Source organism: Loxodonta africana, chromosome 18 (assembly GCF_030014295.1).
Source record: "Loxodonta africana isolate mLoxAfr1 chromosome 18, mLoxAfr1.hap2, whole genome shotgun sequence".
Taxonomy (NCBI): Eukaryota; Metazoa; Chordata; class Mammalia; order Proboscidea; family Elephantidae; genus Loxodonta; species Loxodonta africana.
The window spans coordinates 24060675-24087048 of NC_087359.1; the positions used below are offsets into that span (position 1 = coordinate 24060675).

The following is a 26374-nucleotide window of genomic DNA, read 5'->3' on the forward strand; positions in this document are numbered from 1 at the left end:
CTGTAGTGTATTTTTCTTTTTCAATTATTATACTTTTCAACTTCAAACTTTATTTTTTATAATTTGTTTTTCAATAATTTTTTATTTCTTTAATGATATCTCCTATTTTGTAAAAAAAAAAAAAAAAAAAATTTTTTTTCCTATTTTGTGAGATGTGATTGTCATCTTGATCATTTAAAGTGCACTGTTTAATTTACAAATAATTGGGAATTTCCTGTATAGTATAGTTATTGATATATTAAAAATTTTAGTGTGGTCATAGAACATACTTGATAATTTAAAATCTTTTAAATTTCTCACATTTGGTCTATTTTGGTGAATGTTTATTTTACTCTATTTTTTTTTTAAAGTTTGTGTTGAGTGAACTATATACATATATAATATGTATTTTTAGAACTCCAGTTGTTGTATGGAGAGTTGTATATATGCCAATTAGGTAAAATTGGATGATGGTGTTGTTCAACGTATTTTGTCTTTACTGATTTTTTTTTCCCTACTGAGGATTATCGAAATCTCTAACTATGATTTTAGACATGTCTAGATTTGTCTTTTTCTCCCTATAGTTGGGTAAGTTTTTACTTCATGTAATTTGAAATCTGTTTTTAACCACATACGAATGAAGGTAAGTCAAAAAGTATTGCTGCTAGGGTTCCAGTTCATACATGCATGGGTTTATTTCAAACAAAACATGCTTAAACATGTGTCTGAGATCAGTGGATGGCTGCAGACAAGTTCTCTCAGTAATACACTTGTCTTAGTCTTGTTAGGGTGCCTTCAAAAAAAGGGATACTTTTTGTATCATGGAAAAAAACAATTTTGAGATCCAGGCTAATACCAAATTTTTAACAAAACTCAGTGGACATCTTCCCAAATCATAGAAGCTTTGCAACAAGTTTGTGGGAATGCTGCCCCACATAAGACAACAGTGTTTGGGTGGATCAAGCATTTTAAGGAGAGTAAGGAAGACCTCAAAAATGGGCCAAGGGAGGGAAGGCCACTTAGAAGGTTATGGCGACTGTTTTTTGGGATTCCAAAGTAGTAATCTTGCTAGATTTTCTCAAAGGACACAGGACAATCACAGGGACTTATTATGAAGAAGTTTTAAGAAAATTGTAAACTGCATTGGTGAGAAAAAGTACAGGAAACTTGAACTAAGGAATTTTTTTTTCCACCATGACAATGCATGTGCTTGTTCTTCAAGGATAGCAAGGGCTGTCCTACAAGAATTTCATTGGGAAACTTTACCCCATCCACCCTATAGCCTTGATCTTGCTCTTTCAGACTTCTTTTTGTTTCCAAAACTCAAAGAACATTTAAAAGAATCACGATTTGAGTCCCTTAAGGATGCCAAAATTGCTGATTTGATGTGCATAAATTGAAAAGTGCAGAATTCTCTGGGGAAGGGTTAGAGAGATGGAAGCACTGCCTTCAGTAGTATATAGACCTAGATGGAGGATGTGTCAATAAACAATAACTTCACATTTTGATATCTTTATTTAATAAATCTTTCTATGATTTCATAGCAATACTTTTTGACTTACCTTGGTATGTAGGAGTAATATGACTTCTTGATGAATTGCATCCGTTATCCTTATGAAAGATCCCTTTTAAACTCTGGTAATGGCAGTTGTCCTGAAGTGTAATTTATCTAGTAAAAATAGAGGCATTTCAATTTTAATTTAATTCAGATTTAATGTGATTTGTGTTTGCATGGTGTGCTTTCCGCTGTTTGCAAAATTTTCAACCTGCTTGTGGTTTTAAAGTATATTTCTTGTAAATAGCATGTAGTTGAATTTTGCTTCTTAAAACATCTTACAGTCTGTTTCTTGTAAATGTAGTATGTTTAGCCCATTTATTTTTTAATGTAGTTGTTAGTATGGTTAGGTTTAAATCTGTCCTGTCGGTCCCATCTGGTCTTTGCTTTTGTGTTGCTTTCTGCTTGCCATCTTTTACATACTATTACTAAATCATTTTATCTCCCTATTGCCTTTTTAGCTATACTTCTTGGTATTATTTGTTTTTCATGATCAACATATATATTACAATAGGAATCTTTACTTAGAATAGTCTATATTCCAATAGTATTATATTATATATACTTCTATTCCCCCTTGCACCTTGGTATGGTTCTCCCTCAGTTTTTCCTTTCTATCCCCAAGCATTCAGTGTACTATCCCCACACACTTAACAAAGACCCCATAGGAAGGACTTGGTAGATGATACAAACTCACTTTGTGACTTGGGCACCATGTGATTACAGTCAGTCATCCCAGCCCATATGAGAACATCAGAATTTAATATGGGCATCGTTTTCTTTCTTCATGGCTATAGTAGTTCCGTCCTCTTTTTGCCATGCCCCTAGATGTTAAAACAACCACAGGCATCTTCTCTCTTAGTATGGCTCTTCCCTTTATGAAATTTAGTCTTTTTAGTCTTCTTTGTGTCCTCCTCAGAATCCTGGTGATGCAGTGGATAAAGCATTGGCTGTAACTGAAAGGTCGGCAGTTCGAACCCATCAGTGGTTCCGCAGGAGAAGGATATGGCAGTCAGCTTCCATAAAGATTTACAGCCTTGGAAACCCTATTGGGCAGTTCTACTCTGGCCTGTAGAGTTACTAAGAGTCAGAATCAACTCAGTAGCAGTGGGTTTGGCTTTTTGGTTTGTTTGTGCACTGTTGTATCTGATGGATTGAAAAAAAAATTAAAGTATAGTCTCTTGGTAAGTGGGATGACAGCCTCTTGCAACTGGAAGAAGTTTCTTGAAGTATTCTTTTAGTATACTATTGAACTCTAGCTTGTTTAAAATCTTTACATCTATATTCATAACTGGCATGGTTTATTTTTGTGTTTGTGATTGTGTTTGTGTATTTATGGATGTGTGCCTTTTGAGGTTTGCTATCAGCATCATACAAGGGACACCATCCTGGTACCTAGGGATTATACAGAACATACAAAAGAGTGCAGCCTCAAGCCACATGAATAGATCTGAAATATCTCTAGTGGCAACAATTTATAGTTCACTCCCAGCTTACAGCTTATCATTTCTTAGGTAAGCACCTAAGGAAGATGTTTCTATTTCCAAGTTTACCAACCTAGGCACTATGATGACTTTGTATATTACCTTAACTTAACTGCTTTTATGCACTGTCTACAGCCAAAATATCTTTCTAAGATCTCCTTTCTACTCTTTTTTTTGAAAGGAATGAATCTTTAATTTGATCTTCTAGTTTAAGGCAGTAGTCCACTAGTATCACATAAATTATTAACTCTTTTTATGCAGAAAACTCTCTAATTGTGATATCCTTGGTAGAACAAACTCCTACCATAAGCTCCGTAAAGCACCTCTGAAGCGAGATTTTATAAATTGCTTATTGTATGTTTTACAGATATTGGCATTTTGGGAGAAGTACAAGCAGAAGGAGCTGGAGACACAGAAAGGCTCATTGAGATGGAACAAGTCCTCTCTTCACTTAATGAGATGAAAAACACAATGAGTGGCATGGCTCTCTGGGGGAGGCAAGTCTGTGCAATTGCAAAGGTTCGCTTATTAAAGTTAAAGCATGAAAGAAGAGCACTTTTATCACTGTGAGTACCAGACTGCCATACATGTTTTTTTTCAGTCAGTGCATCAAAAAACAAACCTAAGGTGGAAAACCAAGAGAAAACAAATGCAAAACAAAAATAAATTTCTTCATCTACACACTTGGGTGAAGTATACTGTCCTGTTTAATCAATGGTCTTAATATTTATCCATTAGCAGACCAGCAGGTTGACTTTATAGTATTTCAGAGACAAATTTTAGTTGAAGTTGTTTAAGTAATGTAGGTTTTCCTTTAATATTCCCTCTCTTTCAGTTTCTCCACAGTGGTAGGTGACAGACACATTGGAATGTGGATCCTCTTTCCAGGGATCCATACCAATGCCCTAAAATATTTTAGATACTGTATAGTTATCCTACTGACTCTTTCTTGAATGTTCTGCTTCTCCCATTGTTGTCCTACTGGATCTTCTCTAGGTATCCTGACTACTTCATTCCTTTCCTCCCAAGTGAAGGTAGCTCACTCTCCATCCCTACTATGTGCATACTAGACATCATCTCTGCTCCCAAAAACCAGTTTACCTCACATAAATATCCTGGTGTCCATTGTACCTTGGCTGCCAATCAGTACCTCGTCAATCAATATTGTGTCTAAGGATCAAATAGATAGGAGTCCTGGCACATAATAGCATCTCAACAGATGCTTCCTAAATGAATAAGTAATGACACTTCATTGATAATTTATGAGACAGATTAACCCATTACTATCAAGTTGATTCCAACTCATAGTGAGCCCGTAGGACAGGGTAGAACTGTCCCATAGGGTTTCCAATGCTGTAAATCTTTACAGAAGCAGGCTGCCACATCTTTATCCCACAGAGAGGCTGGTGGGTTCAAGCTGCCAACTTCAGGTAGCAGCTGAATGCTTAACCACTGTGCCACCAGGGCTTCTTCAGACAGAGGTTGTTGTTGTTGTTAGGTGCTGTTGAGTTGGCTCTGACTCATAGCGACCCTATGCACAACAGAACGAAACACTGTCTGGTCCTGCGCCATCCTTACAATCGTTGTTATGCTTGAGCTTTTTGCTGCAGCGACTGTGTCAATCCACCTTGCTGAGGGTCTTCCTCTTTTCCACTGACCCTGTACTCTGTCAAGCATAATGTCCTTCTCTAGGGACTGATCCCTCCTGACAACATGTCCAAAGTATGTAAGATGCAGTCTCACCATCCTTGCCTCTAAGGAGCATTCTGGCTGTACTTCTTCTAAGACAGACCTGTTCATTCTTTTCGCAGTCCATGGTATACTCAATATTCTTCGCCAACACCACAATTCAAAGGCATCAATTCTTCTTCGCTCTTCCTTATTCATTGTCCAGCTTTCACATACATGTGATTGAAAATACCATGGCTGGGTCAGGTGCACCTTAGTCTTCAAGGTGACATCTTTGCTCTTCAACACTTTAAAGAGGTCCTTTGCAGCAAGCAGGTTTACCCAATGCAATGCATCTTTCAATTTCTTGACTGCTGCTTCCATGGCTATTGATTGTGGATCCAAGTAAAAATGAAATCCTTGACAACTTCAGTCTTTTCTCTGTTTATCATGATGTTGCTCATTGGTCCAGTCATGAGGATTTTTGTTTCCTTTATGTTGAGGTACCATCCATACTGAAGGCTGTGGACTCTGATCTTTATTAGTCTTCTTCACTTTCAGTAAGCAAGGCTGTGTCATCTGCATAATGCAGGTTGTTAATGAGTCTTCCTCCAATCCCGATGCCCCGTTCTTCTTCATATAGTCCAGCTTCTCGGATTATTTGCTCAGCATACAGATTGAACAGGTATGGTGAAAGAATACAACCCTGACGCACACCTTTCCTGACTTTAAACCAATCAGTATCCCCTTGTCCTGTCCAAACAACTGCCTCTTGATCTATGTAAAGGTTCTTCATGAGCACAATTAAGTGTTCTGGAATTCCCATTCTTTGCAGTGTTATCCATAATTGTTATGATCCACACAGTCGAATGCCTTTGCATAGTCAATAAAACACAGGTAAACATCCTTCTGGTATTCTCTGCTTTCACCCAGGATCCATCTGACATCAGCAATGATATCCTTGATTCCACGTCCTCTTCTGAAACTGGCCTGAATTTCTGGCAGTTCCCTGTCAATACACTGCTGCAGCCGTTTTTGAATGATCTTCTGCAAAATTTCGCTTGCATGTGATGTTAATGATATTGTTCAATAATTTCCACATTCAGTTGGATCACCCCTCTTGGGAATAGGCATAAATATGGATCTCTTCCAGTCAGTTGGCCAGGAAGCTGCCTTCCATATTTCTTGGCATAGACGAGTGAGCATCTCTAGTGCTGCATCTGTTTGTTGAAACATCTCAATCGATATTCCATCAATTCCTGGAGCCTTGTTTTTCGCCAATGCCTTCAGAGAAGCTTGGACTTCTTCCTTCAGTACCATCAGTTCCTGATCATATGCCACCTCTTGAAATGCTTGAACATCGACTAATTCTTTTTGGTATAATGACTCTGTGTATTCCTTCCATCTTCTTTTGCGTCATTTAATATTTTCCTCATAGAATCTTTCACTATTGCAACTCGAGGCTTGAATTTTTTCTTCAGTTCTTTCAGCTTGAGAAACACTGAGCATGTTCTTCCCTTCTGGTTTTCCATCTCCAGCTCTTTTCACATGTCATTATAATACTTTGTCTTCTCGAGACACCCTTTGAAATCTTCTGTTCAGTTCGTTTACTTCATCATTTCTTCCTTTTGCTTTACCTGCTTGACATGTCTGTCAGTTTGTCATACTGTGGGGGCTTGTGTGTTGCTGTGATGCTGGAAGCTATGCCACTGGTATTCAGATACCAGCAGGGTCACCCATGGAAGACAGGTTTCAGCTGAGCTTTCAGACTAAGACAGACTAGGAAGAAGGACCCGGCAATCCACTTCTGAAAAACATTAGCCAGGGAAAACCTTATGAATAGCAGCGGAACATTGTCTAATATAGTGTTGCAAGATGAGCCCCCCAGGTTGGAAGGCACTCAAAAGATGAGACAGAGATTAGCATGACTAAATAAAAATCTTTAATATTAATCTGGCAATACCGTATAAAGGATCCTTGAGAGATTAAAGAATGGACGGTTGCCAGTCATTTAATAAGAAGTCGGACAAGATGAAAAATTATAAAATTAGGACTTGCAGAAAGATTTTGAAGCAATAAATACAATGAAGGTATAATAAACCCAAACCAAACCCGCTGCTGTCAGGTCAATTCTGACTCATAGCAACCCTATAGGACAGAGTAGAACTGCCCCATAGAGTTGCCAAAGAGCACCTGGCGGATTCGAATTGCCAACCTCTTGGTTAGCAGCCATAGCATTTAACCACTACACCACTAGGTTTTCTGAGGGCATAGCAGGTAAGATTTTTCGAGCTGCTGAAAGGTGGAATAGGGAAGAAGAAACAGTGAAAAACAGTAAAAATTTTTAGACTGAAAGACTAAGGAAATTGTGGGGTGTGTAATAGAAATAGGTACTGTGAGAAGAGTAGAAGTGAAAAAATTAGAATAAACGTTGATGGACTGACCACAAAAAAAGGAGAGCAGTACACTGGAAGCCCAGAAGAGGTGCAGAATTTGTACATACAGCTAAAGGAGACATCTCCCGTAAAATTGTATGATATCCATTGGCCAGACAGAAATGAATGAAAGATAATAAATCTACATCTTATCACCTGAGAGATACAAAAAGACCAAAAAAAAAAGCAAGAATTGAGACAGAGATCTATATATGTTTAATTTTCATAATTTCTTGATCTTATTAAATTATAATCTGCTCAGACATTTTTAAAAGATTGTGAAATGGCTACAGATTAACATTATCAGTTTTCTTCCATGTAGGCTATTGATTGTAGTGGTTGGATTTTCTCCTCTTCTTTTGGAATATATCATCACAAAAATATATCAAAAAAGTTACACTTGGGAACTTTCTCCTCATATGTACTTTCTGGCTCCTGGACAACAACCACATGACCCCCTCACTCGCTTACTGATCATCAATAAAACAGGTGATAATGTGGAAAACACTCTTTTTCCAAACACACTTACTGTACAAAGAGTTAGTTTAAAAACAAATAGCCCTTCTTGTGTTAGGAAATTTAATTTTACTATACAACTTGACATTAATTTTCTTAGTTTTGTGATATTTAACGTATTTAACTATGTATCGGAAATAGGGGCAAGCATTGATGACTTTATGTATCCTGTGGAACGCCAGAACATAGCTCTGGAGGTGGATGCATTTGGAACTAGAAATGGCACGGATGACCCATCTTATAATGGAGCCATCATAGTGTCTAGCAATAAAAAGGTAAGATGGACTCTGTTGTTGTGTGCCGTTGAATCAATTCGGACTCATAGCAACTCTACATGACTGAGTAGAACTGCTCCATAGGATTTCCTAAACTGTAATTTTTATGGGAGGAGATTGCCAGGTCTTTTCTCTTGTGGAATGGCTCATGAGTTTGAGCCACTGACATTTCAGTTAATAGCCAAGTACTTAACCATTGCACTACCAGGTGATTTTCCCAAAGGTGAAGAAGGCTATTTGAAAATAATATCAATATATTTAGGTCTCCAACTGAAGACACAAAAATGAAAAAAAAAAAACTTTTTAAATTTATTACTTCATAAATCATATTTGTTGGTGTAATAAGTAATTAAAATTAATTTATGTATCAATCATTGGCTACCAACACAAACAGTATGTATTAGTAAAATATATACTATGCAATATCCACTGCCAAGTGCATATTTAATATCCACTGCCAAGTGCGTATTTAAGTCTAAAGGATTTATATTTCCTCAAGGATTTTATAATACACATATTCTGAAGCTTATGTTTTGTTCTTAAATAATAAACATTCAACACCTGGCTTTGTGAAGCCTTAGGCTAGATAGCTGGTGGTCCTGAAAATCAGACATAGCCTATATACATGTTTTGTTTTAATTATTTGATACCATTTTAAAATCATGATTTTTTAAATTAAAATGTAGATTTTTGACTGATTTTGAAAAAAATTAATATTTTTGACAATTTACATTTTTCTTTTTATGTCTTAGAAGTACCACTTTTCATTAGCTTGCAATGCCAAAAGATTGAATTGTTTCCCAGTTCTTATGGATATTGTTAGTAATGGGCTACTTGGAATGTTTAAACCATCAGCACATATCCAAACTGACAGAAGCACATTTTGGGGGGTAAGTATATAATCTTATAAAAAAAAAAAAAATAGACTCTACTTAATTGGGAATTCCCCAGTTGTCCCTTTTAAGGGACAACTTTTATCTTATTGAGTAAACCACTACATAAAAAATTAACATTGGGATTCAGGCTAACTCTGTGGGTTTAGAAAATCCATACATTATATTTTTCAGGGCTTGAATATTTAACTACATATTAGGAGCAAAATAGAAGTAACAAAACATTTTTCAACAGCACATGAGACAACAAAAGTGGAATTACAGAGCACTGTGACTAGCACATGGTTGGTACACTACGTATCTGTGATAAGCGTGAAGAGTATAAAAATATGTAGCTAGATATTCTCTGTTGGGATTTACCTGCTTGTTGCCACAAACGTAAGAATTTTCAGTAGTTTCAGACCTTGTTTCTGTCCTGCCCAAAGTCAATGGATTTGCTACTGAGTACTGAACCCACATAATGATAAACGGAGAAAATATTGAAGTCATCAAGGATTTCATTTTACTTGGATCCACCATCAATGCCCATGGAAGCAGAGGTCAAGAAATCAAAAGATCCATTGCATTGGGCAAATCTGTTGCAAAAGAGCTCTTTAAAGTGTTAAAAAGCAAAGATGTCACTCTGAGGACTAAGCTGTGCTTGACACAAGCCATGGTGTTTTCAGTCACCTCAAATTCATGTGAAAGCTGGAAAGTGAATGAGGAAAACCGAAGAATTGATGCCTTTGAATTATGGCGTTGGCAAAAAACATTGAATATACCATGGGCTGCCAGAAGAGTGAATAAATCTGTCCTGGAAGAAGTACAGCCAGAATGCTCATTAGAAGCAAGGATGGCAAGACTTCATCTCATATACTTTAGACATGTTATCAGGAGGGACCATGTTCCTCATGCTTAATAAAGTAGCAGGTCAGTGAAAAAGAGGAAGACCCTCAATGAGATGGTTTGACACAGTGGCTTCAACAATGGGCTCAAGCAGAACAATGATTGTGAGGATGGCGCAGGACTGGGCAGTGTTTCCTTCTGTTTTACACAGGGTCACTATGAGTCAGAACTGACTCAATGGTACCCAGCAACAACAACATTGAACCCACCCAACTTGAAGCGTGTTCTGGAAGGATTCTGACAATAATCTTCTATCTCACCATTCTGTAGTTAACAAGTGTCTTTCTAATGGCTAAGACGAAGACCACCAGCCTCTAGCTATGACATTCTTCAATAATATACTTAATTAAACAACAGCTCTATGAATCATGATAGTAACATGGGTTCTGGCTTTCAAGACAGTTTGTGAATCTTCTGTCCCCGAAGATTATTAAAACCATGAACAGCAATACATGCAACTAAGAGCAAAAGTTTTTCTTGGACTTTTCACTCTCCTTTCTAATACTTCATCTCTATTTTTGAATCCTCAAACCAGTATTTATCTGGTCTCATGGTATATTTAAAGAGACAACTTATTTTCCCATAAAATACCCTATACAATTTTTGAGTCAAACACTCATATTTGAAATAACTCAAGATCAATTGAATATGTTAACTGTGGAGTATTATTTAGCACCAGGATAAATTTTAGAATCCTAAGGCAAGAAAATAAGAGATCTTGCTTTTACTTCATAAATTTCTGTGTAATTTTATCAATTCATTCGCCGCCTCTGAATCAGTTTCCTTACCCATATATTTGAGTGTGAAGCCAAAAGTCAAGCTTCAAAACTGGGTGGACAATGGAAAAGTTTGGGAATCTCAAAAAGGGCCTAAAGCAGAATTACCTACAATCAGTTTAGTATTTTTTAAAAATGTGCTCCAGAAAATTAATTTTGAATTTGTTTGTTCAACTCATTGTATTATTTGCAATTTCAGGAAGAAGAGAGTAACCCCTTTGAATTCCTAAGCCTTACCATGTTCTGGCTGATTTTGGCAGCCAGCTGTTCTCCTTATATTGCCATGAGCAGCATTGAAGATTATAAGGTAATAGTGAGTAATTGGAATTTCCTTTGGTATAATTAGAAGCTTCCCAGAAACCCAGTGCCGTTGAGTCGATTCCGACTCACAGCGACCCTATAGGGCAGAGTAGAACTGCCCCATAGAGTTTCCAAGGAGTGCCTGGTGGATTTGAACTGCTGACCCTTTGGTTAGCAGCCATAGCACTTAACCACTACCCCACCAGGGTTTCCAATTAGAAGCTTATGGCAACATAATTATAGCATTTTTCAACAGGATACTTATACATGTTTACATATTGAGCGGCCAATTCATAAATAAAATCCAAGCTATAAAAACAAAAAGAAACATGGAAATATATATATGTGTGTGTATATTTTATATATATATATATATTTATATATAATAAAAGGGAAATATTTTATTTTCTATACATATTATTTATACATATTATATTTTATGCATATATTATTTTATCTATAATAATATGATATGTATATAAAATAAAGGAAAAAATATAGAGAGAGATTTAGGTAGAGAGATAGGAATTTAGCTTCTAGCCATGATGAAGAAACTACAGCCTGACTTGGTCTTTCATGACAAATAACCAGGAAAATGGACAGAATATTGGATATTTGACAATGGGCAATAGAGGACTATGATCATATAGAGAAAGGAAAGACATCGTGTGGACCCCATTATATCTCTGTCTTTCTAGGGGCATGTTCTGGACCACAGTGCAAAGAGGGGAAGTTCAAAGTGAGCACTTTGTTTTCCTGAATTGAGAATACAGAGCTCAGGGTTTAGGACAACTGAGGTGGCTAAAATTTACATGATAGAATATCGGATAGGAGTGTTCTATAGAAATCTGCCTCGGAGTCTCACAGAGTCTAATGGTGAATATTAAGCTAAGCACATATAGGGTGAGGCCAGCCAAAGAACAATTTGGAAGCTGTAAGATGAACAATTTCCAGATCTCCACAGGGCTGGGAGATGTTCCATGAGAAGTGGGGAAAGTTCTCAGTGAATACCTGTATATTTGGCAGTGTATTATTGTTGTGTGCCTTCCAGTCCATCAGGACTCATAGCGACCCTATAGGGCAAAGTAAAACTGCCCCCCATAGGGTTTTCAAGGCTGTAATCTTTACAGGAGCAGATTGCCAGGTCTTCTGTTCCTCAGAGCCACTGGTGGGTTTGAACTTCTGACCTTTTGGTTAGCAGCCAAGCTACTTAACCATTGTGCCACCGGGGCTGCTATTTGGTAGACACCCCAACAGGTTCACATCCAAGGACAGATTACCCAACAAGCAAGGTACACATGGGTTTAATTGTGCTTACTTGCTAATCTATAAGTAACTAATCCTTAGAAGGGAAGATGGCAAGACTTCATCTCATTTACTGTGGACATGTTATCAGGAGGGACCAGTCCCTGAAAAAGGACATCATGCTTGGTAGGGTAGAGGGTCAGCGAAAAAGAGGAAGACCCTCAATGAGATGGATTGACACAGTGGCTGCAACAGTGGGCTCCAACATAACAACAATTATGAGGATGGTGCAGGACTGGGCAGTGTTTTTTTCTGTTTTCCATGGGGTCTCTGTGAGTTGAAACTGACTCAACAGCACCTAACAACTATTCTGTAGTGCAAAATTTCATCAAAGGTATGTGAAACCCATGTGAAACTGTGCACTACAGATTAGTAAGTAAACACAATTAAGCCCCTCCGTACCTTGCTTACCGTAATCCAGTGCATACTATGCTTACTGGTTAATCCGCTAGTTGTAGGGCAGTCCTCAGTGTGGAGTCAATACAGATTCACTCTGCGATGTGAAGTTATTTGCTTAGATGGATATATCTGTACTCTGCCTCCCCTCCCCCCCATAAGTCATTAAGTCACTGTTTTGTTTACTTCAGTGTTTACGCCTCAATTACTCTGAGGTCTTCTTTCTGTACCAGATGTATGAGGAGCATCGCTGTCATTAATTAAAAAAGCCAACTGAAAATTTATGTTTGGAACTGCCCTGGATGACATTTGTAGACATGGTGCAGAATTATGACAAATGAAGATTTTATTTGAGTATTTTCTTACATAATCTACATTTTCTTAAACCTCAAGTTGAAATACCACTTTCTATCTTTTCTGTCTCCTAATCAGAACAAAGTCCGGTCTCAGCTACGGATATCCGGGCTCTTCCCTTCCTCTTACTGGTTTGGGCAGGCACTGGTGGATGTTCCATTGTACTGCTTGATGTTCCTTTTTATGTATTTAATGGACTACATTTTAAGCTCTGAAGAGACTATATTTAAAATTGTAAATAAGATTATGCAAGTAAGTGACAACAGTCAAAGAACAAATATCATTGTATGATTTAATTAGAGAATTTTCAACAATGCAAACTTTTTTCATTGATATTTAAATTGTCATACACTAAAACTATAAAATCCTGTGCTGTGACAATGTTTTGGATCCTAAATGTTTTCCTAGATTGTATTTGTCTTTAAACTTAGCATTCCTGTTGATTTCAGATACCATGTGCTATTGGTTATGCCACATCACTTATCTTTCTGACATACGTAATTTCATTCATTTCTCGAAATGGGAGAAAAAATAGTGGGATTTGGGCCTTTTGCTTCCATATTGTAAGTATGTTTCTTGTGACCATTCATTTTATATATTTAATATACAATTCTGAGCGAGTTCTTTAAATTTTACTCTAGGTAGAATGCTATATTAATATTACAGCCTAAGATATTTTAAGGTTGTATCATATATGAATCTCTTTAAAAATTTGCACCTTTTCCTCTTCCTGTTTCCATTTTTGTGTTCTTTAAAACTGGCCAAATTACCTGTAAAACCATAAAATATTGAACTAGAAGGAAGCACGGGGACCATCTATACCTTTAATGGAAAAAAAAAAAGCCCAAAGCCCATAAACAGACATGTGAATACAAATTCTGTTAGCAGCAAAGTTAAAATTAGGAACTACTTCTCCAAACTCCCTACTAAGAATTAATTCTGTAAAGCCAAAAGCTGTCTAAAGTTGAGAGGAAAAATATGCATAATTCATGAGTGTCTCTTCTAATTCCCTGTGACTTCAGGATGCCAAAAAGTAAATTATTAATTTGATAAACATTGGTTGACTTCCACAATGTGCTGCAAACTAAGACTGATAATGGAGAAGCAATATTATATAGACAGTTTCAACCCTGACAGAACTCTCTGGAAGTAAACTGATAAGTAAAGAGTGATAAGGAAAAGATTATTCATTGGGGTATTTCCACATTTAAATTGAGTATAGCTGAGTAGTAAAAAGGGAAAACCAGAAAAGGGAGAGATTAATTTCTAGAAATGGAGTAGACAAGATTTCTTTTAGGAGGTGAAACCTGAGGAAGAATAAGTTTTCAACAGCTAGAGAAGATTGATGGTGCAAACAGGAAATCATGAATGAACAAAAATTCAGGAGGAAAGAAAATCCCTATCCTAGAAACTGGTAATTGTCTAGTTGGATCAGGCTGGAATACAAGATGCTGTCTGGATGTGGTCCTAGTTACAGTGAAAATAAAGGTTGGAATCAGGAATGGCCTTAAATGATAAATGATCTACCCAAGAATTTATTCTATAGGCTATGGATGTCATGGAAGCTTTTGGTGTGCAAGAGAAATACAATCAGAGGTACACTCTTAGGAAGAGTTCTCTGACAGTTATGAAAGTGATGGTTTGAAATACAGAGAAAGAAGTATAAAAACTTTTAGGGAGTCTTTGAAGGGATTTAGAAGAGAAAGCATGAGGCTTCATTCTCCTATCCTTGAATTTTGTATTTTGGTACTTCTATCTAAGCCACTCTAAGTTGTTAAATGCTTATATTTCTCTATTGGTATAGTTAACAAAAGTCTCCTTTCATTGTTTGTTTTTTCTGTTTCTGTTTCAGATCAATTTTAAGGTTTTTTTTTCTCTATGACTACTGCTTATCTACTATTCTGAATTTTAGCTCCAAAGACAACTTTTATTTCACTTCTGTAATTAAAATATTCTATATATCAGATCCTAGGTATATCCAGGGATGTCTCATTCATGATGCTCTAGGCAAAAGGAATTTGGCTAAGCCACTAAGAGAAAATGTTAGTGGAGACATTGATTTCAGCTTAGTTTATGAGGTTGGAGTTGAAATTAGGAATATCTCCAAGAAAAGCCATCACAATTTGAGACAACAGACATTGAATTCAGAGTGATTAACATGCAGACTTGTGTTTTCTTTAGATCACCATATTCTCTGTGACTGGATTTCTGTTAGAAATCAGTGGAACTAGTGCACTACTTTGCATAACCTTTTTAATTCCACCTGCCACACTGATTGGCTGTATGTTCTTATCTTTTCGTGTAAGTAATGCCACCTTCTGTCTCTGTGACCTGGAATTCGTAGTCAGTTGTGAAAGCTTTGCTTAGTGTTGGGACTCTACAACATGCTGAACATGCATGTCGCTTGAAGGTTCCCCGTGATTGGTTTTCTCCCAGATGTGCTCCTGTTGACCTGTAATCAGATGTCTGGCCCTTGTTAATATATAGGTGGTGGGAAATAGAACTGTGTTTACACTCATTCTGGGATTTATATACGCCTGGGCATTTCTCAGCTTTAGAAGGAAGAAAATGAATGCTCCTTATCTTTGCAGTTTCAGGGTTCTAGAAAAGCACCCCATTTTTTCTAGCCTACTGAAACCTATATTTCTACAAAAAGAAGGAAGGTACAATACATGTATAACATCTGTAATTTTCCCCAAAAGGAATAAGAGGTTTTCTGGGTAAGAGAACCTCCCTTTGAGAATCTGGTGACAACTATGGACCATCTCTCTCCTCAGAAAAGTACTCATGAGAATTCTTTTCCATGAACCCCAAGCTAAGATCATCTATTTCTGAGTGAAGAGTTATCTATGGGGAAGGGAAAATAAAAGAAATGACACCACAAAGGGGAGCAATGGATACAAACAATGTGTGAAGCTCTGTGTGCAGAGGATAAGTCTTGTCTCCCTCACTGTTTGGGGTTGTGCCAGCAAGAACCCCAGGATTTTCTCACCTGGTGATGAATAATCCCTAAATCCTATTGCTTCAAATAACAGCACAGTGGCTCATAGCCATAGGGAGAGAGAAGACAGCTCTTCCCTCCACATTTTGGGACTGACAGTTACCAGATATGCATGGTAAAAGCAGGAAGGATGTCAGAAGGACTATTCAATGCACCAAATCACATTTATTTGGATAAAATTCATGAATTAGAAAACTTTACATTTAACCACTGTGTTTCCTTTTGCAGCTTTTCATGTTTGCTATGTTTAGTGAAAAAGGTGCTGTAGGCGCATTCCTGGTATTCCTAATCGTAAGCACATGTTATCATTTTAAAATTATTGTGTTTTTTACTGTACTCAGTAATTTTAATTCCTATATGCACTGTGAAATTTTTATTAAAGTGGGAGTATAGATATCTGTAGCTCATGGAGATATAAGCTGTAAAATCTGGAACAAACTTTTTATGAAGATCCACTGACCGGATAATATGCTTCCCAAATTTTACAAACTCTGTACAACCATTAGAGAAAATGACACAAAGTAACACTATCACATAATTATATTGGTTTCCAGTCGTTTCTGTAAACAATTTTGAAAATGAATTTGATAGTTTCATAATTTACCAGATAGATTCTCAGACATTTTGTAATGATTTTGCCAAATGTATCTTTGTAGAAGACCAGATATTCCTAATTCATCTACGATGTCGAAACAATGATCTTTTGGTGTTTCTAAGAGTGCATCTCTCTCTTTATCCCTAGCCTTTCCTTCATTTTATCATCTTTGTTTTTATTCTGCGATGTCTGGAATGGAAGTTTGGAAAGAGAACAATGAGAAAGGATCCCGTCTTTAGGTTGGGAGAAATCAAACTGGATTCTGTCTTTTATTTCATTGATCAGTATTAAAAAATATTTCCTCATGCAGAAACCAATGTATTTGCAAAGAGGTGCTACATACTAGAATAGGCTGGAAGAGGAACTATTGTGTCAAGACAAACAGTAGAGATCCAGGCACCAAAACCAAGGAAGATTACAATCTAGTGGAGGAACTAACACACCTAAAACTTTGAAAATGAAGGGTTCTGTTGACACTATGGAAACCCTGGTGGTGTAGTGGTTAAGTGCTGCAGCTGCTAACCAGAAGGTAGGCAGTTCGAGTCCACCAGGCGCTCCTTGGAAACTCTATGGGGCAGTTCTACTCTGTCCTATAAGGTCGCTATGAGTTGGAATCAACTCGATGGCAGTGTGTTTGATTTTGGTTTTGGATTGACACTATATGTGGTCAGCACAAGGGAAAGTTCTGTGGGGCAGGTTCAGTTTAAACAGCAATCAATTTAAGTAGACTGGCAATTGGAGGAATACTGCCAATCCAGGAAGGAGAAATAGAATGAGCAAGAGGCAAAATTAAAAAAAAAAAAATGTGCTTGTTTTCCTGAGGAAGTGAGAATCCTAGCTGATAGATCATGGACTAGCCCTGGTATTAAAGCCAAAAAACAAACCCACTGCCACCTAGTTGATTCTTACTCATGGTGACCCCATGTGTGTCAGAATAGAACTATGTTCCACTGGGTTCTCAATGGCTGAGTTTTTGGCAGTAGATCACCAGGCCTTTCTTCTAAGGCATCTCTGGGTGGACTTGAACCTCCAGCCTTTTGGTTAGCAGCTCAGAGCGTTAACCATTGGCACCACCCAGGGATTCCTAGAATGAATATTATTCTCTCTGTAAAGGAGCAGACAGAATGGAGTGAAAGTGTGATTCTCACACATATTCCAAAGAAATGATCAGGCTTAATAGGAGATCAACTAGCTAACTTGTATCTTCTGGCAAAGCCCTGATTTCAACTATCCTGGCCCATCCTCCCTATATAAAAAAAAAAAAGTTGGTGTCGATTCTGACCCATAGCAACCCTGTAGAACAGAGTAGAACTGCCCCATGGAGTTTCCAGGGAGCAGCTGGTGGATTCAAACTGTCGACCTTTTGATTAGCAGCCATAGCTCTTAACCACTATGCCACCAGAGTTCCCATCCTCTCTATAATAACACAATAATGCTGACATGTTAGTGTCAAAGCTATGATTATCAAAATAGTTACTTCATTAAGCTATGATACAAAAATTTGTCAGGTAATATGTACTAAGTTGCAAAATGAGATTGAAGAAGAATGTTAGAATGTTTCTATAGATAGGTAGTACTGATAGGAACAAGGAGATTATGAAGGACGAGAGGACTGCTGCATTGCAGGGAGATTATGATTTATTAATTATCCCCTCTACTTAATATACGATTGAAGGAATTCAATATTCTTGCTACAAGGATGAAAACCAAAAATTAATTATGAATGGATGGCTTTGACTCTAGAATTTCTCCAAGAAGCAATGACGTGTGTCAAAATCCAGAAGTCCCAGAAGGGGAGGATGAAGATGTTCAGATGGAAAGAGTGAGAACAGCAAATGCTTTGAATTCTACAAATTTTGATGAGGTAAAACACACAAATGTTGTCATTTCGCCAAATAACGCAGATGTTGTCAATTATGGTGGCCAGCCTACCAGACTAATTCTCAAATGATTTTGAGTTTCTCTAGTCTATACAAATGAGGACCTCCTTTATTTTAAAAGGTAGTCACCACCCTTACATCTAAATGAGAAGATCAGAAGTCAAGTTAACTACCTGTTTTCCTTGGCGGGGGGGGGGGGGGGTGCGGAATATATATATATATATAAATTTTTTTTTAAAATACAATTAAAATTGCAAAAGCCAAGAAAGAACTTGTGAATTTTAGAAACTGAGCAAAGTGAGCTGTCCAAAATTCAGGATCAAGTCCAGTCCACAGCATGTGCCATTTTATCCTTGAGGATGACTCAGTACTTTTCCAAGACTCTTTGCTCTTGTTGAGAGGAGTTGGGCATGTTGTGTAAATAATATGCTCCTGAGTAACTGTCTTTGTAGGAGAGGAAAATGACAGTCCTTTAAAATAAGTATTAGGACAGGAGAATGGCCAGTGGGCATGTCACCTCATATACGGTCTCCTTTGATGCCTGGTTTGTGCAGTGAGGGGCCAGCCACTGGGGGACGGGGGGGTCGCGTTGTTGTTAGGTGCTGTCAAGTCAGTTCTGGCTCACAGAGACCCCATAGGACAGAGTAAATTTACCCCATAGGGTTTCCAAGGAGCAACTGGAAGATTTCAACTACCGACCTTTTGGTTAGCAGCTGATCTCTTAACCACTGTGCCACCAGGGACCCAGTGGGAAAGTAGAGCCTTTTTAAAGATAATGGAGAAAATTAAAGTCTGACATGATTTACTTATCATTTACAGAAGCCAGTCATTATTGCCAACTGTCTACGCAAGGAGTATACAGGGCAGAGGAAATGCTGCATTTCTAAGAAGAAGAAGAAAATAGCCACAAGAAATGTCTCTTTCTGTATTAGAAAAGGTTGGGCTTTCCCACTGTGGGCTCAGGGCCTTCCTCAGAGCTTTATGGATATGGATGAGAATTATTCTGTAAATCACCTGTTGGTTCACAGGCAGACCGATCTGCAGGGTGACCCTGACTGCTCCTTTTACATGATACATTTCTAAATGAACTTAATCAACATCCCCCATGAGTAGGGACATATTCACATCTACATTGAAACCATAAGCTCTCTACTAAAGTGAACCACTGAAACCATGACATTTCTATGCAATCAACACAACTGATATCGTAAGGCTCATTATTTTTCTCAAGAGTACTGACAGGAGATGAGCTAGCACATTCTGAAGTCTTGGCCAGGAGGTGTTAGGCCAAGTCATGCCTTGCTTTGCATGACTGTCACACAGTGGTTAGGAGACAAAGACAGGAGACAGAGTCTGACACCCTTGGCTTCCAAGGGTGGGTTTGCCACTTCACATCCATGTAACCCTGGCAGGTAACCTCACCTCTGAGAGCTTCAGCCAGCTGTGACAATTAAATGAGAAACTATACATAAAGCACATAGCATGATGCTTGTCATGTAGTGAGACTTCAGACTGTGTTTTATTCTTTTTTTAGTTGTAATTTAGATGAAGGTTTACAGAACAAACTAGTTACTCATTAAACAGTTAGTACACACATTGTTTTATGACATTGGTTAACAACCCCATGGGCATGTCAACACTCTCCTTTCCCAACCTTGGGTTCCCTATTACCAGCTTTCCTATCCCCTCCTGACTTTTAGTCCTTGCCCCTGGGCTGGTATGCCCCTTTAGTCTCATTTTGTTTTATGGTCCTGTCTAATCTTTGGCTGAAGGGTGAACCTCGGGAGTGACTTCATTACTGAGCTAAAAGGGTGTTCAGGAGCCATACTCTCGGGGTATCTCCAGTCTCTGTAAGGCCAGTAAGTCTGGTCTTTTTTTGTGAGTTAGAATTTTGTTCTACATTTTTCTCAGCTCTGTCCAGGACCGTCTATTATGATCCCTATCAGAGTAGTGAGTGGTAGTAGCTGGTCACCATCTAGTTGTACTGGACTCAGTCTGGTGGAGACCATGGTAGATGTGGTCTATTAGTCCTTTGGACTAATCTTTCTCTTGTATCTTTAGTTGTCTTCATTCCTCTTTGCTCCCAAAGGAGTGAGACCAGTGGACTACCTTAGATGGCTGCTTACAGGCTTTTAAGACCCCAGACCTTACTCACCAAAGTAGAATGTAGAACATTTTCTTTATAAACTATATTATGCCAACTGAGCTAGAAGTTCCCCAAGACTATGGTCCCCACAGCCCTCAGCCCAGCAATTCGGTCCCTCAGGGAGTTTGGATGTGTCTATGGAGCTTCCATGACCTTCCTTTGTACAAGTTGTGCTGGCTTCCCCCGTATTGTGTACTGTCTTACCCTTCACCAAAGCTACCACTTATCTATTGTCTATTTAGTGTTTTTCCACCCCCATTAATGTTTTATTCTTAATTTTACTATTCAAATCAATTAATACTAAGTGTGGCCATGCTTTTTCAGGTGAGGTTTTAGGATTATTAGGACACAATGGAGCTGGAAAGAGTACATCTATCAAGGTTATAACTGGAGACACAAAACCAACTGCAGGACAGGTAGGTGAATTATGTGGAAAATATGTCATCCGGTAGTGCTCAAAATAAATTCATATGACATTACAATCATACAAGGAGCAAAATGTCATTAATCATTCAATGATTGAAATGATTCATGAAATATAAAGAGGAATAAATTCATGAATTATCACATTAATACACACAAAAATTAATCGGTACCAGGGAATAGTTATTAACTATCTTATGTCCTTCAAGGGCATTGAGAAGGAATGTGACACATCCAATATCAAATTAGAAATCATTATCAGAATCCATAAAAATCCTATTTATACTGCCATAAAACACGTGGAAAAGCAAATACGTCACTTTGAGGACTAAGGTGTGCTTGACCCAAGCCATGATATTTTTAGTCACCTCACATGCATGCCAAAGCTGGACAATGAATAAGGAAGACCAAAAAGGAATTGATGCCTTTGAATTATGGTGTTGGTCAAGAATATTGAATACACTATGGAATGCCAGAAGAATGAACAAGTTGAGCTCGGAAGAAGTACAACAAGAGTGCTCCTTGGAAGAGAGGTTCATATCCAGGGATGGATTACCCAGTAAACAAGGTACACACGAGTTTAATTATGCTTACTCACTAATCTGTAAGTAAGTAATCCTTAGAAGGGAGGATGCCAAGACTTCGTCTCACATACTTTGGACATGTTATCAGGAGGGCTAAGTTTCTGAAGAAGGACATCATGCTTGGTAAGGTAGAGGGTCAGAAAAAAGAGGAAGACCCTCAACAAGACGGACTGACATGTAGCTGCAACAATGGGCTCAAGCATAACAACGATTGTGAGCATTGCGCAGGACTGGGCAGTGTTTCGTTCTGTTGTAGACAGTCACTATGAGTTGGAACTGACCCAAAAGCACCTAACAACAACAACAAAACATAGAACCATAACTGCTACAAAAGGATGTTTGGTAAAGTCAAGGGCCAATGAAAAGGAGGAGAACCCTCAATGAGATGAATTAACACAATTCCCGCAACAATGGATTCAAACATATCAACAACCGTGAATGTGGTGCAGTACCAGACAACATTTTGTTCTGTTATACATAAGGTTGCCAAGAGTCGGAGCTGACTTGATGGCAGCTAACAACATAACAACAAAACACATGGATTTTTCACTTTCAACAAGCATTGTCTTCCTAGTATGTAATATTTTAATTTTGAATAGAACTGTCAAAAAAATAAAAGAAACCCTTTAGTATATACAATTACATTAGTTGGCCTTGATAAAGTACTTACCTTTGAAACCACACATTTTTGCACACATGTATATTTTTTTATACTTATGGTATATTTGGTTTCCCACCTTAGGTTAGGTTGCTAGCCGTGTACACTCTTGTTTTCATGGATTTACTCTCCGACAACTTTCTCCAAAAATGATTAACCAAACAAATAAATAAACCAGTTGCCATTGAGTCAATTCTGACTCATGGCGACCCCTTGTGTGTAAGAGTAGAACTCTATTCTGTAGAGTTTTCAATGGCTAGTTTTTCAGAAATAGATCACCAGGCCTTTCTTCCAAGGTGCCTTTAGGTGGGCACAAACTTCCAACCATTTGGTTAACCTTCAACCGTTTAGTTAGCAGCTGAGGGCATTAACCATTGTCACTACTCAGGGGCTCCCACCCAAAATGATTATAAACTATTAAACTCTATTAGGCCCTAGAGTTTCTCCATCTGCTTCCGTATAGATTATAGACTAGAAAACCATATAGGGCAATTCTACTCTGTCACACAGGGTCACTGTTAGTCAAAATTGACTCCATGGCCCCAACAACAACCAAGAGAAAGATGTCGTTGAAATACGCAGAAAAACACGTACGGGATCTGAAGGTGAACTCGCCTCTGCAGGTGTTACTACAAGGCAGCAGCAGAGGGGATACCACCGGGTTCTTGGGGTACTGTCCTCAGGAGAACACACTGTGGCCCAACCTGACAGTGAGGGAGCATTTGGACGTGTACGCCACTGTGAAAGGGCTGAGGAAAGGAGACGCTACAGCTGCCATTACACGGTAGGGGTAGTTCTATACTGGGAGGGGGAGCTTGGAGGAAGAGGACAAGGGTACAGGGCGGGTACGGGGAGAAGGCTGGGAATGACAACATTCACAGGAATTTCACAAAGGGAGATTCTAAATGCTGGGCCAGGCCACATTGGGTAGGTTTGCAACTAGAAACTGGTTTCCTGGATTTCACAGTATAGAAAATTTCTTTTTTCTCATATTAAACATGGAAAAAAAAAAAAAGCAAGCATTGATTAGTGAAATTTATCAAAGTTACTAAATTTAAGTATACATTAAAAAAAGAAAAAACAGTTTCCATGGAGTTGATTTTGACTCATGGCGACCCCGTGTGTGCCAGACTAGAACTGTGCTCTACAGGGCTTTTAATGGCTGCTTTTTCACAAGTAGATCACCAGGCCTTCCTTCTGAGGGGCCTCTGGGTGGATGCGAACCTCCAACCCTAGTGTGTTAAACATTTACACCACCCAAGGACTAAAAAAAAAAAGCTATACTATGGGACAACTATTTGGTTGAATATCATGAAATGTGCTTACATTCTTTTGGAAGACCAAACTTTTCTGGCGGGTTGTGGGGAGAGGGGTGTCAGAGCAGTGAGTTGCAAGGTGCCCCAGCACTATCACCAGAACCTCATTTCTGAGCTCTACCCCATGATCCCGGTCCTGCTGGCCCATTCTCCCCTCAACTTTCCTCATTGTCAAGAAGACAATAGACTGTAAGGCCCTGTTGTGTTTCTATCAGGTTAGTAGACGCACTCAAGCTGCAGGACCAGCTGAAGGTGCCCGTGAAGACCTTGTCAGAGGGGATAAAGAGGAAGGTATGGGCAGGGCAGGGCACAGGGTCACTCCACCCACAGCACAGACGGGGACGGACACTGCTCCTCTCGTTCCAGCTGTGCTTCGTGCTGAGCATCCTGGGTGGCCCAGCAGTGGTGCTTCTAGATGAGCCGTCCACGGGGATGGACCCCGAAGGGCAACAGCAGATGTGGTGAGCAGCATGACCACGGGCAGGGCCAGCTGCCCATACCTGGCAGGAAATTTGTGAATTGTTTTTATCCTCTAAAACTTGTCCCTTAAACTTTTTCTTAGTGTGAAGAAAGCTATCCATACAATATCATTAGTAAAACCAATACTTAGTTAAAAAAAAAAAAAACCTCACTTGTGGTTATAGTGCTCAGCTGCTAACCAAAAGGCCAGCAGTTGGAACCCACCAGCCGTTCCACGGGAGAAAGATGTGGCAGTCTGCTTTGTAAAGATTACAGCCTCGGAAACCCTATGGGGCAGTTCTACCCTGTCCGATAGGGTTGTTGCGTCAGAATTAACTCAACAGCAGTGGGTTTGGTTTGGGTTTTGGGGTATTATAATTGCTCATTTATCGTTTAGGTAAGGATGGTGCAGTAGCTTTGTACCACAGTCACGTAGTTGCCAATAGTGACATGAGAGTATATTAAGCTGTAAAGGTGTGGGGTTTCTGGAGATTGACGTTTGTGTGTATATGCTGTACATTTATTTTCTTCTTGTGATAACTCTGCACAGCCTTTTTATTAAGAATTCTCTCTTGCTGAGCATTTGTCTTTCAATACAACCACATAATAGTTTATCCCTCCAACAGCCCTATTCTAACATATCTTGAGTTTAACTGCCTTTACCTGGCATCTCCCTTGCTTAATCATAACTATTTGCTTACCGTTTCACATTTGTGCCAGTTAAAAACATGGCTTTGAACCGGTTCAAACCCCTGCTTAGCATTTGCATTGCTAGCAAGTTCTCAGATGATGCTAATGCTGCCGGCTAGGGACCAATTCTGAGAAGCACTAGTAGAGCAGTGCTTCTCAAAATTTATTATACTTAAGAATCACCCCAGGATCTTATTAAAATGTGGATTCTGATTCACTATATCCGGGGGTGGAAATGCAAATTCTCCACAGGGGTTCAAACTGGAATGAACCGATTTGAGGCCCTGGTTAAAAATTTGTTTTGCCATTCTTTCTTGATTAATTCGAGGACTTCCTTTAATTGCAAGTATCCTCATGAAAATTTAGGCAGGCGATCCGAGCCACCATCAGAAACACGGAGCGGGGCGCCCTCCTGACCACACACTACATGGCCGAGGCGGAGGCTGTGTGCGACCGTGTGGCCATCATGGTGTCCGGGAGGCTCAGGTGGGTGCCCATCCAGAACTGCCCTGGGTCCCCAGGGAGCAGGACCAGGAGAGTTTCTCTGTGGAGACGGAGAGGTCACTGTGGGGCTGCAGAAGCTACTGCTAACAGTGAGGACCTGCAGGCGATGTTAGCGGCAGATCACGGGGCCCAAGTCTTGTATTCTACCTGTTGTTGTCCTTTTTGCTATGGCTTCTTCCTCCCCCTGCCCCCAGATGTATCGGTTCCATCCAACACCTGAAAAGCAAGTTTGGTAAAGATTACCTGCTGGAGATGAAGGCGAAGACCCCCGCACAGGTGGAGCTCCTCCATGAGGAGATTCTGAGGCTCTTCCCCCAGGCTGCTCGGCAGGAGAGGTAAAGATGGCTGCTGGTTTTGATCAGTACCAGATGTCTGCTTTTCCCTGTCAGTTACATTGATCTGTAGTCATTCACAACCACGTTTAGCCAAAAAGAAAGATAAATGAGAATCTAAAAGAAAGATATTATTTATCGAATACTCCAGAATATAAACTAGGGAATAGAACTGATTTGGACACTAATGTAGCATGGGTTGTGGTCCTACTATGTGCCAGGTACTGTCCTGATCTTCCGTTAGCTTATTTTATCCTCACACGGACTTTCCAAAGGAGACACTGCTATTTCCGTGAAAAAATGAGATAACCTGAGAAAAGGGTAGTGAGGGTCTGGCCTTTACAAAGAAATTACTAAGTAGAATTATTATTTTTATGAATAGGAAATGGACAGTTTAGGTCACACGGCAGAGCTAACAAATGATAGAATCAGGGTGTTAACCTAATTATTTTATTCCAGTTAAGTTAGTCTTTCCAACCTTATATAAATTCTGATGGATGGCACCCTCCTTAGGAAAGTAATGCAACAAAAATCAAAGATTGACCTTGGTAAAAATGCTAGAATGTGCTGCAGAAACCCACTGCCATCGAGTGCTGCAGAAGACAGAGGAATTAGGAGCTGGGGAGAAAAGATAATAAGAAGTCAAAGCGACAAGGTGGGATAACATAGTTCCTCAACACAGGAGAATAGAAAAGCAAGGGAATAACTCAGCATGCAGTCCGTCACTGAATAGACAAATGAAAGTACAGAAAATGAGCACTATGGATGGAAGTGATGTTCCCATGAATATATGAGATTGTATCTGATGAAATTAAATCTCAAGTTTTCCTGATTTGCAAATGATAGAAAGATAAACATTTATGTGAGAGACAAATTATTTAAAACGATTGTTGCTGAGTTTTCAAAAATAATTTGAAGCTGAATTCCTGAAGAGTCCCAATCTCCTAATCAGAGACCCAGGTACC

General features: G+C 38.8%; 1 protein-coding gene across 3 annotated transcripts in view; it reads left to right on the forward strand.

Moving 5' to 3' along the window:
• LOC100663640 (ABC-type organic anion transporter ABCA8) overlaps nucleotides 1-26374 on the forward strand; it is a 117355-nt gene that overhangs the window by 86432 nt on the left and 4549 nt on the right. For 2 of the 3 annotated variants that reach the window (XM_010596996.3, XM_023556955.2), the window contains 18 exons: nucleotides 3386-3584; nucleotides 7444-7610; nucleotides 7779-7912; nucleotides 8665-8802; nucleotides 10666-10773; nucleotides 12900-13073; nucleotides 13271-13384; nucleotides 15003-15122; nucleotides 16051-16113; nucleotides 16565-16656; nucleotides 18161-18281; nucleotides 19117-19234; nucleotides 20768-20859; nucleotides 22732-22892; nucleotides 23640-23715; nucleotides 23791-23885; nucleotides 24940-25059; nucleotides 25272-25412. In XM_010596996.3, the coding sequence (XP_010595298.1) occupies nucleotides 3386-3584; nucleotides 7444-7610; nucleotides 7779-7912; nucleotides 8665-8802; nucleotides 10666-10773; nucleotides 12900-13073; nucleotides 13271-13384; nucleotides 15003-15122; nucleotides 16051-16113; nucleotides 16565-16656; nucleotides 18161-18281; nucleotides 19117-19234; nucleotides 20768-20859; nucleotides 22732-22892; nucleotides 23640-23715; nucleotides 23791-23885; nucleotides 24940-25059; nucleotides 25272-25412 (2233 nt within the window). The remainder of the gene's footprint in view (nucleotides 1-3385; nucleotides 3585-7443; nucleotides 7611-7778; nucleotides 7913-8664; nucleotides 8803-10665; nucleotides 10774-12899; nucleotides 13074-13270; nucleotides 13385-15002; nucleotides 15123-16050; nucleotides 16114-16564; nucleotides 16657-18160; nucleotides 18282-19116; nucleotides 19235-20767; nucleotides 20860-22731; nucleotides 22893-23639; nucleotides 23716-23790; nucleotides 23886-24939; nucleotides 25060-25271; nucleotides 25413-26374) is intronic. The other variant, XM_023556954.2, reaches the window with a different exon arrangement.